This window comes from Adiantum capillus-veneris, chromosome 2, assembly GCF_014529385.1.
Source record: "Adiantum capillus-veneris isolate H3 chromosome 2, ASM1452938v2, whole genome shotgun sequence".
In the NCBI taxonomy this organism is placed as follows: Eukaryota; Viridiplantae; Streptophyta; class Polypodiopsida; order Polypodiales; family Pteridaceae; genus Adiantum; species Adiantum capillus-veneris.
The window spans coordinates 88,630,794-88,643,082 of record NC_140932.1 but is presented as its reverse complement, the minus strand read 5'-3'; the positions used below and the strand labels follow the sequence as shown (position 1 = coordinate 88,643,082).

Genomic DNA, 12,289 nt, shown 5'->3' with positions numbered 1-12,289 from the left:
AATCAAGCTTTTCTTTGTGATTATTGGGCTGCAAAGAAATGCAAACAGAGAAGGAAAGAATGACAGTGTTCTTTTGCACTTGGATTACCGAAAGCCAGGTCAAGGGAAGAACATTTGTGCAGCGGTGGTAGGATGTTGGCGCAAGAAAACACTCGGGTTGTCAAGGAATGAGTAAAAGGAAATATTTTAGAAACTATTGGACCACCATACATATTTCGAGTTGCAAAAATCAAATTTCAACAATGTCGAACACACCGTTCTATTGGGTGTGTGAAACACTTTGGCTCAAATTAAGGTCCCGCACTCAGCAAGTGAGCTTTTTGTTAAGAGAACCTCTCTGACGATGATCTTGAACAATAGTACAGGTGTAGCCTTATTAAACCAATCCAAAATTTATAGTGTCCTAGGTGTCCATCAAAGGAATATAGCTGCTGCGACTTCAAGGCTGGAGAATAAAAATGAGGATGAATTGTTCCCATTGAGTGCTTGTGAGAGATAATTTCCACAAGGAACCATTATCACTAATGAAACAAGAGATTTGGTGTATGCCTTTTGGACCTTAGAAACTAGAGTTTCACCTAACAAGAAGGACATATGTAAGAAGAGAATTGGAAGGAAAAGTGTTGTCAAACATTTTGTGCATCTAATCGATGACTCTCAGGACCAACAAATCTTAGCAATTGTAATTTTTTTGATGATTCTTGAGGCTGATTTGGGCAAGAAAGTACTAAATTTGGTGGTCTGCTATATGGAAATGCTGGTATACAATACCTTACAAAGGTTGTATACAGAGCCAGTGCATTCCTGGGTGGTTCCAGAGCTATCCTTTATAGAACCAAAGCCCTTGTGCAGTACCAAATTTGGTAGTCTGCTATATGGTAGTGGTGGTATACAGTACCTTATAAAGGTTATATATAGTACCAATGCACTCTTATGTAGTTCCAAAGCTATCCTATAAAGAACCAAAGCCCCTGTGTAGTACCAAATTTGGTAGTCTACCGCATACTAGTGATTCCAAAGCCTATCTGTATAGTACCAAAGCCTCTGTATAGTACCGTTTCCGTCCCTACAGGCACCAAAGCCTCAATCTTTAGTACCAAAGCCTCACTTTATTTTACCCAAGCCTACTTGTGTAGTACCAAAGTCTTTGTGCAGTACCAAAACTATTCCCTATATAGGACCAAAACATTCTTATTTATCACCAAAGCATTTGCAAAGTTTCCATATGGGTACTCTTCTGCAAACAATTATAAAATGAGTCAAAAGCAAAGAGAGAGTACAATTTTTGGTAATTCTTACAACCAATTTGGGTTCTACACTACTATCTTTGGTACTATCTACAACCATTTTGGTTCTACAGTACAATATTTGGTATTGTTACATCCAATTTTGGTTCTACATTACTAAAATTGGTACTGTTTACATCCAATTTTGTTTCTTTGGTACTCTTTACATTCAATTTAGGTTCTATAGTACAATCTTTGGTACTTTTTACATCCAATTTTGGTTCTACAGTACAATATTTGGTAGTCTGTACATCCAATTTTGGTACATTACTATCTTTGGTACTATTTACAACCAATTTTGTTTCTACAGTACAATCTTTGGGAATGTGTACATCCAATTTTGGTACATTACTATCTTTGGTACTGTTTACAACCAATTTTGGTTCTACTAGTACAATCTTTGGTACTCTTTACATCCAATTTTGGTTCTACAGTGCTATCTTTGGTACTAGTTACAACCTATTTTGGTACTACAGTACAAGCTTTCGTAGTGTGTACATCCAGTTTTGGTACATTACTATCTTTGGTAATGTTTAAAACTAATTTTGGTTCTACAATACAATTTTTGGTTCTGCTTACATCCAATTTTGGTTCTACAATACATTCTAATGTGGTACTGTATACAACCAATTTTGGTACTACTGCACATTAGTGGAATTTTACCATTTGCATGAAGTTGGAATTTTCTAGCTCTTATTGTATTGGTTCCACAGGTAGAGCTATACCAAAGATTCAACAAGACTCACGATACAGTGGTTGTGTGTCTTAGATGCTTTGAGGCATTAAAGTCGTACTTTGTTCGGAAGTTGAAAGAGTGATATACCTGCTATTGTGTATCCCATGAGCAGATACTCTATTTCAAAGAGGCTTTTAATCAGATGCGGCAAAACAAGTTTGGGCATCATGGAAAAGGTCACCTTTGCACTTTCTCCATGTGCTATAGAAGTGATGATATAGGGGGGTTTTTTAAAACTAGATAGTATGTCAGTACATCACTAGTATGTGGGAATCCATCATGTGTCCAAAGCCAAGAGATAATGAATACCATGCCAAGAAATTCTTGATGGGGGACTGCTCCCAATATGGTGTACGGAAGTTGACATTTTGTCCCGATGAGATAGCAGAGGATAGAAGGGAGGTGTCTGTGAAGGTCTTCATGGATGTTGGAACAAGACAACTTGATGTAGGTGGGAGTGAGAAGAAGAGAAAGGACTTGATTGTGTGACGGATGAAAAGTGCTTCTTTTCTTAGCCTGTTTTTAGCCCACCTCACAGGCTTCATCAAGCACAACTTTGTCTTTTGTTGGCAAGCCCAACAATTCAAGGATTGCTTGCTCAAGTTTTCTAGCAATGTCGTTGTATCAATTATTGACTTTACAGAGAATTATTATATTAAAATTCAAAATGAGATTCAATGAATGCATTGGTGGTCTACCCAAGTCACAATACTTGTGCACATCACTTATGTCAGAAATGCATCAAGTGGTGTTCAAAAGACGTTGCACTTTTACATATCTCATGACAATCAGCATGATAAATTGTTTGTACAACATTGTCTCTTGCTTCATGATAGGTGGCTGAAAAAGCAAGGACATTGTTTGCAGCACCATTGGGTGTGGTCAAATGGTGCGGTTTCACAATTCAAAGCACGTAGACCTTACTATTTTGTAGTCAGGTACTATCAGATGACAGGCTTGGACAAGATGCATAACTTCTCAGCATCCAGGCATGGAAAAGGAGAGCATGATGGGGCAGGGGAAATCATCAAGAGAACCTTAATACATGAGGAATTGAAACCAAATGGATGGCCTATGAAGTGTACGACTGATGTGGTGAACTTTTTGAACGCAACATTTCAACCCAAGTGGCGACCTTTTCCTGCATGCACCATCCAACCTCGGTTTTTCCTTTTTTGGAACTCCCTGTTAAGTCTTCTCTAAAAATAGACAGCATGGCCTCCTTTCCCATGTGAGTATGCTTGGCACAGCTATCGCGAGTTCTGCCTACTTTCATGTCCGAGCTTCATTGTGTTAACGCCAGCCCGATCACCAAAAATATTGTTCAAAATAGTGTCTATCGCGATCGATCATCGTTTCGAGCTGGAATTAACACCCGAATAGTAGACGACCATGAAGCCGCACTTGAATACATAAAATTTTTGACTCCACTAACCTTGATGTCCGATCCGACATACACATCATAGCATCGTCCGCCTTCCAAGTCTTGAGAACCACAAATGACCTGTACAATGTCGCATTTGGAATACACATCCGGATAGTCGAGTGCCTTGCAGATACCTCACTCCGAATCCCATATCATAAACTCTATGGCAGTTGGATCCAGCATCCCTTGCCTCATTTCCAATCTTGTGATATCAACCTTTGCTCCGGCCACCTGTGATTGGACGAAACACTTATAGCTATCCACTAGAAAGTGCCCCATCTCTGTGCACCTCTCCCCTAACTGCATCAAAGACCTTCTCAATGCTCCCATCACCTGCCTGCGAACTGCCATGCCTAGAACTCTTGCACTTCCATAGGTCGACCATCTTCAACTATACCATCATTGCCCAACCCCTCGTTGAGCATTCATTATCAACCGTAGCATTATTTAGGCAAAGTAGCATTGCATAATAAGAAGCTGATTGATAGTTTTTACAGGAAGTAGTAGATAGATAGAGTGAATCTAGTAGATGGATAGAGAGCTTCATTGTCTGTCGTAGCACCCACCTGGGTCAAATGAAAAGCCGCAGGCTTCCCCAAGCATAGTATAAACTCCACCTGGATAAAAAACATGGCATTGATCATCACCATCTGTCTGTAACACCAATACGCACTATCCCTGCTTTGCACCTGTAACTTTGCCAGCCAACCAATCTCATAAACCTCCATAGCAACACCCTTCAAAAATTTGTATACATGGACCATTTCCACGCCCAAAATAGCTATGCACACCCTGCATAGCTCCTACATCCTGTGTCTCCCAGCCATCGTCTAGAGAGCTCTCCACAACATCATTGTCTTTAAGCAAGGCAACTTGTAGCAACCGGCATAACGCCACTTGCAAAACAACCTTCAGCAACACATCCATCAACAACATGGCACCAACCTGTGGCAACTGATCATACAAAGAAAACACTGGATAAACCTCATCTATAAGCTCTTCAAGAGGTAATGGAGCAGGCACACAGCCTCGCATGTCTTGTATCCTCGCCATAGCTTTAGCAACCAAAACCTCCGACTCATCATCTACAGCGACCACTAGATCATCGAACCCCCAACCATCTTCATCAAGACATTCCTCTTCGGTCAACATGGCCTGACCATCACAAGGCACGAGAGAGGGTTGTGTAACCCCCTGGTCTTCACAAACTGGCTCTTCATCTGCAACCTGTTGTTCTTTGACCAAATTATCGACCTACATAACATCATATGTCTCATATCTTGAGAAATCAGACTCCGTTTCCCATGTGCTATCTGTATCCAAGGCACTGCTATAGCTCAAACACACCTCGACTTTCTCCACAAAACTCACCGACTTTGGCACTTCCGCTATCTTCTCAACTGCTTGCCTTTTGGAAGTCACTTGGTCAAGCACATCAGGTGGTACTCGGTAGACTCCTCTTTGCAGCTATTGAGGCCTCATAGGCCCACACGGTATCATCTCTACTCTGTCATCACACCTACCTTCTTCTACCACATGTGCATCAACAAAGGGTCGGATTACCTGAAGCTCTTCCCTAGCAGTTGGCCTTGGCACCAATGGACTCGCCAGAATTTACTTTGACTATTGCTTCTTTAAAAGCTTCTTTGTCCTACTCTACGCATAGGCTACTACCTCCTCATACGTGCACAGTCCATCTAACTCGACTTTATCTCGCACTTTGACATGCAAGCAATCCACAAACTTGGTCATCTATAAAAAATCTGCATTCTCTATAGTAGTTACCTTAACCAACTTGCTCCATATGGCCTCGAACTCCCACACAAATGCTCAGAAATCACTGTCAAGGCTTTGCTTTAGGTTGTCCATTATCTGCTTCAGTTCACTCCACTGCGTGTTGGCCACATATCAGCTTTAGAATGCCGCTTCCAATGTAACCCAATCTAATTTTTCTCCAGCTTGCAATCCATCGTACCATACCTTTGCTTTCCATGAACGAGGAGCAGGAAAGCTTGGGTCACTCCCTCTTCTTTTGACAAGCCACTCTCGACGTGCAAAAATAGACCATAGTCCTGCAGCCACACTTCAGCATCTTCATCACCTGTAAAAGTCGGAAAACCCGACCACATCTTGCTTAGCAGCACTTGCTATTTGAAACTGGAATCACCAAGGAGCAATCAGTAGCTCCTCAGTGGGGGCACCAGTGATGGGATGGGGGAAAATGGGAACACACACAGGACACACATTAGAAGCCTCTCTATAGCTCAGTAGATATCGAGCACCCCAAGCCACTCAGAAACATACATGCACGCACACTTTTTGCAATTTGCACTGAACAGCCTTGCTTATGAGCAACTTCGGCTACACACAATTGCATTAACTGACACACACACCAATGCACCCATATCTGTAACCACACTCAACCAGGAGGCCTCGCACACCTCGACCGCACACAAAACCACACCCAATTTGCAACCACAATCACTCTCTCCCTCTCTCTTCACACACACACGCAATCCCGGAGTCACTGCTACCACAGGCGGGATGCACAAGACGAGATAGACGAGAAGAATGATGGCAAATCCAACACAAACACTAACCCAACCAGACCATAAAGTCACTTATGCATAGCAAAAAACAAGAATCCGGGTACAATGATGGCATCGGCCATAATTTTGCAGCAAACGACATCCCTTATGCAGTCGATCTGTGTCCGCTGACTCCTTTATTGCGTGCAACGCTCTTCACAACTGCCATTTGTACTCGACTGGCAATTCTTCCACTCCTGGAGGCCTTGCCTTGTGGTGATGATCACCCCCCCCCCCCCCAAATGGTGGCCCTCAACCCTTCCTCCTTATGACATCTACCACCCACCAAGCTCAACTCCCCTTCTCACTCGCGGCTTCTCTTTCTCTCCTTCCCATGCAGCCCATGGCGGCCCTTCCTGTATGACGGACTGGCTTTAACTATCTGGCCACATCATTGACGGCTCTCTTGCAACGTTTTTGATGACAAAAAACTCTTGAAGCCCCCCAAAGCAACCTCTGCAATCCTCTCCTATTCTCCTTGGACGCTTGGCTTGGCCACTCCCTTGCACATGGCCAGTCCCCTGGCGGTTTTTTTTCCTGCTTGCCACCTCCTCTTGGCGGCCCTTTCACCTCCCCGATGGTGCAACCCTCCAGCTCGTCTGCTCTATCATATGCTAGCCTCCCTCAGCTCGTGGGTCTCCCGAGCCTCCTCTATTCGGCCATCCTCATGCTCTTGTAGCGTCCTCCTCCTCAGAAGCTCTCGGCTCGACACTCCATGGCCCCCGCCACCTTACGGCCTCCCCTTTCTCTGCAGCAACTAGCAACTCTGCCTTCCCTTTTGGTCCCTGGCCGACTTTCACAAACAAACCCCCTCCTTGATGCAACACGTGCCCCCTTCAACACCTCTGGATTCATCCTCATGACCCCAAGTGGCGACCTTTTCCTGCATGCGCCATCCAACCTCGGTTTTTCTTTTTTTGGAAATCCCTGTTAAGTCTTCTCTAAAAATAGCCAACATGGCCTCCTTTCCCACGTGAGTATGCTTGGCACGGCTATCACAAGTTCCACCTACTTTGTTGTCCGAGCTTCACTGTGTTAATGCCAACCCGATCACTAGAAATAGTTTTTCAAAATAGTGTCTGCCGCGGTCGCGATCAACGTTTCGAGCTCGAATTGACACCCAAATAGTAAACCACCATGAAGCCGCACTCGAATGCATAGAAATTTTGACTCCGCTGACCTTGATGTCTGATCCGACATACACATCATAGCACTGTCCGCCTTCCAAGTCTTGAGAACCACAAATGACCTGTACAATGTCTCATTTGGCATACACATCCAGATAGTCGAGTGCCTTGCAGATACCTCACTCTGAATCCCATATTATAAACTCTATGGCAGTTGAATCCAGCATCCCTTGCCTCATTTCCAAGCTTGTGATATCAGCCTTTGCTCCGGCCACCTGTGATTGGATGAAACACTGACAGCTATCCACTAGCAAGTGCCCAATCTCTGTGCACCTGTCCCCTAACTGCATCAAAGACCTTCCCAATGCTCCCATCACTTGCCTGCAAACTGCCATGCCTAGACCTCTTGCACTTCCATAGGTCGACCATCTTCAGTTGTACCACCGTCATCCACTCATCGTGAGGGAGGTCTTCATTCCTAAGATCCTTTGCAAGCACCCCCTCCATGCTGAGACCATACTCTCAGTGATGGTCCTCGGCTGTATAACAGAACTTGTCAAAATAGGGTATTCTTCCATTTTGTTTTTGCCTGCAATGTGGAAACACAAAGCTCAAATGTTTGGCATGCCCTCCGTCTACCAATCCAAAATACCTAAGCATGCTTTATAAATGAACTTCTATTGGCAACATTTTAGCAATGTCAAACTAAACCCTACACCCTAAACAACCCTTTGGTCACACAGATGACCTTGACAATGCACAATTTGGTACTCATCAAATTTGAGGCTATATAGAGTTATCATTGTACATTACCAAATTTGGTTGGTACTGTACAGTATTATATTTTGAACTCTAAACTTCCTCATTTTCTTAGTAAACCCTCTTGTCCTACAGGGTATGATTATAGGGATACAAGAAGATCCTTCTGCATTGATGCATAGATGAAACAATATATTCACAATTGTTGAAAAATCTCCTCAGATTGTGTTCGGCTGAAGACACATATGCTTGAATCAGGAATGCATGCAATGCAAAAAAAGTGTAGAAATGAGAAGCTCCTAAGCAAGAAACAAAACATTAACTTACCTACAATGCATAGATAAACAATACACTTGTGCAATTGTTGAAATTTCTCCTGAAATTGTGTTCGGTTCAAGGCACATATGCTTTCATGAATGCATAATGCAAGGCTATTGAGAAAGAAATAGTACATAAACTTGCATGCAATGACCTTACAACCTTTGACATAGCTACCTCTCATGGAAAAAAATCAAATCTTGTAACAGGACATGACAACGTAGAAACACCAACCTCTTGTTTTAGTTGAAGACCGATTCTCGTCCTTGGCAAAAGGTGCTGCAGACTTTGTTGATTTGTCCACAGAAATTCTCCCCTTTGCTAGCCCTTGTGTTTGGTGTGTTGATGCTTCGGGGAGACTTTGTGCCTTTGAGGGGGGAGGTTGCATCCATTGTCTTGGGCTTCTTGCATTTGTCGGGTGAACCCTTGGCAAAAGCAGACTTCCTTGTGGGCATCCTCATTGTGGTGCGGGTGCACAATAGGAGACCACGCTAGCTGCATAGGGGAATCTTGAAGGTGATTGAGGGTACGGATGAGCTATAAATTTTGTACTATATTCTCTATTAATTTTGCAAGGTAAAAGCTATGTAGAGTTTAGCTTCACAATCTCTCTCTCTCTCTCTCTCTCTCTCTCTCTCTCTCTCTCTCTCTCTCTCTCTCTCTCTCTCTCTCCCTCTTTCATTGTCTCCCTTTCTCTCCATCTGCTCTTTATCATTGTGAAAAAGAGGGAGGGAGAGAGGATAGAACTTACACAATTGCAACAACATCTGACATGTTCATTTGTTGCAATAAATAGAGATTTACATACCAAAGAGAGGTTTTAGTTACAAATCTTGAGATTTAGATACAAAAAGAGCTTAGTATTTTTTGGGATATTTAATTTAAATTATGGGCTACATCTCCTAAAAGATCAAATACACGAAATTTTGATTGGCCAAATGAATTGCTTGCACCCGCATTGCCTATCTCTTCTTCAATAACAGGTCCATACTTTGCCTCGTAGCATGCCAACTTTCTTTCTAGCACTGATATACGAGCGTGTAACATGGCTGGGGTATCTCCTTGACTTGCCAAATCCACGCCTTGGGTTGCAAGTTGCTCAATGACTACGGTTTCTTTGAGCAAGTATGTGTAACCTCTCTTGCAAGGAGGGTCTTCTTGATTTTCTTCCCGTGCATGAATCTTCTTGGCTGGGTGTCCTTTGCCAACACCTCTTGTAGTGGGATGATTGTTAATTCCAGTCAACTTTGAGCCGCAATACATAGTAACAATAACATTGTTGCACAAAGTAAATTGTCCCTTGATTATATTTTGGTCGCGATTTGTACACTTGGATAAATCTTGCAAGGATAGTATGTTGCAAATCTAAAACCTTCAAGGGAGTAGAACACTGACTCAAAATAATGTGTTGCATACAAAGTGATTTGGGCATAGTTGTCTGCATTGCCTATAATTTAGTGGCTCCCCTTCAATTTTTGATTAATCTTTTTGGGACGCAGCCAAAGCGCTGATATCTCCTTGATCCAATGCATGATTAAATGAAGGATCATTAGGCCACTATGCATTCTAGTGAGGAGCAATATCTTTCATAACAAAAATGCAAAATAATAAACTTTAATGAGACAGGTCTTAGAACTTGGAAAAGAGAGATGGTTTAGAGAATTCCGTGATTCAACTTGAAATACTTTAAACCTTAGCTTGAAGAACTCTAAAGACATAACTGAAAAATACGATTAAAGATGTAGTTTGAAATATCACCACATTGACACCATTAATGCCACAAAAGTTGATTACTGGTCTAATCATCAACGAGCCTCAAGCCAAATTCGGTTACAATATGATAGCCAGCATCATGGACTCCATTCAAACAAAGGCTTAAACCCCATATCTTAGGTCTATCTAAGGGTTTGGGGGATTTTCAACCGGCAAGATGTTTGTTTACATTTTGCAAAAATTCACGATTGAGAAACTCGGAGGGCTCTTGAATACACGCAATCAAGTGTAAGAATTTATAAGAGACTATATATATCACATGCTTTATTGAAAGGAGGAGTATTGGTGCTGATATTTTCAGGGGCAGTCCATGGATAATCTCACTCAAATTAAGCTCTACATTGAGGGGTGAGATTTGGCAGCTTGGGAAATGTTGCCAAAGGGCTTAATGATATACTTTGTCCCTAATCCGCAATGTCGACATACACTCCTTGCTCGTCAAAATGGAGTAGAATAGTTCTAGTGTGTAGATAATTGTGAATTAATTTGTGACTATGCACAAACTTAGTTGTCTGTAGAAGAATGTTGCAGATCGGTAAAAATTTATCTGTGAACTGTTGTACAATTGCATACGTGTGTTGAAACTCTCTGATTGCACGCTTGCTTCCATCATGATGTCATGCTTGAATCGACTACTCAAGGTGACCTCCATTCTAGATCTTGAAAATCGAACATAGGCCTTTTGCTATACCAAACAAGAGACGGGGAAATATCATGCCACAATGCTGAACAGTTGTAGTAGTTGCCTCCTCTAGCACAATCTGTAATGTAAGCTTGCTTCCTATTTGGTCTTTGTAGATCTTTGCCGCATAGACAGGATCTTTGAAGAGAGGATGTGCCACTAAAACTTGTTTCACATTTGCAAAACATCCCTCACCTAATTGGGGTGCTTGCAAGTGAAATTTGGAATGCTCCCCAAGTAAGTGTAGGATAGGAGGACATGTCGTATCATCCAAGTGTACAGCTAAGGGCTGAGCACCTGATAGAGGAGGTACATCCTCTTCTATCCTAGGAGGTTTTGAAGAGCCTTCAATCTTATCCTTGCTCTTCAATTCTGAATGTAGCTGTGCTACAAGCTGCATTGGCTCTTTGATTCCAAGTTTGGTTTTGGTTTCTGGATGAACCATACTCTCAAAGTTTCTAGTGACTTGGCCTAATAATTACTTTACTATGTTATGCAACACTCCATTAGTACACAGAGGTGGGTCAAATGAAACTGGGAATGCAATGCACAACTTCAATCAGCACTCTTCCACAAGTTCAATCACAAAATCATCAAACTTTGCTTGCAATGGATCCAATGCGCGTTGCAAATAGTCATCTGAAGCTCCATAGAGAGACAAAACTAGAGTATCACTAATGATTTTGCGATGCTGACGCGTTAACTTTGTCTCTACCATGATTGAAGCCTGAAAATACATGAAGCAAGTATGAGTAAGGTAAATCTAGAATAGATAAAAACTTGACATATATGATTGTAAATAATCTAAACAAAAACAATTCATGCACAATAATAACTTCTAGTAATGAAAGATCTACACATTTCATGCACAATAATAACCAGTAATAATGATAGACTTTGAAACATATATAATTTCTCTCTGTAGTGCGATCAGTGGTCAGTAACAACCAAAGACAAAAAAACATATAATAACAATCACCTTGCAGTGCGACGTGGAAGTCATCAGATGTCAAAGATGAAGGATTATTACTACCAAACCTCTCTCTACAGTGTGACACGGTGGTCAGAAACATCTAGAGACAAAGAATCCATTAAATCCAATCTCCTTGCAGTGCAACGTGATGGTCAACAACAACCAAGAACAATGGATTTAAAAACTCTAAACCCCTCCCTACAGTGCAACACGATGGTCAACAACAACCAAAGATCGGGAATCTATTAAATCCAATTTCCCTGCACAACGACGCAATGGTCAGCAACAACCAAGAGCGATGGATTTAAAAATCCTAAACCCCTTCCTCCAGTGCGACATAGTGGCTAGGAACAATCAGAGACGAGGAATCTATTAAATCCAATCTCCTTGCAGTGTGAGCGATGGTCAGCAACAACCAAGGACAATGGATTTAAAAATCCTTAACCGCTCCCTAGAGTGCAACACGGTGGTCAAAAACAATCGTAGACAAGGAATCTATTAAATCCAATCTCCTTGCAGTGCAACACAATGGTCAGTAACAACCAAGGATGATGGATTTGACAACCCTAAACCCCTCCTGCAGTGTGACATGGTGGTCAACAACAACCAAAGATGAGGAAT

The 12,289-nt window shown here is 42.1% G+C and overlaps 1 protein-coding gene across 1 annotated transcript; it reads right to left on the bottom strand.

Annotated features, from left to right (window-relative positions):
- Positions 1-2,793: 2,793 nt before the first annotated feature.
- Positions 2,794-6,822, bottom strand: LOC147463147 (uncharacterized). The gene has a single exon (XM_086528116.1). It carries the CDS (start codon positions 4,598-4,600, stop codon positions 4,163-4,165), a length of 438 nt encoding a protein of 145 aa, XP_086384242.1. The 5' UTR covers positions 4,601-6,822; the 3' UTR covers positions 2,794-4,162.
- Between the last annotated feature and the right edge of the window lie 5,467 nt (positions 6,823-12,289).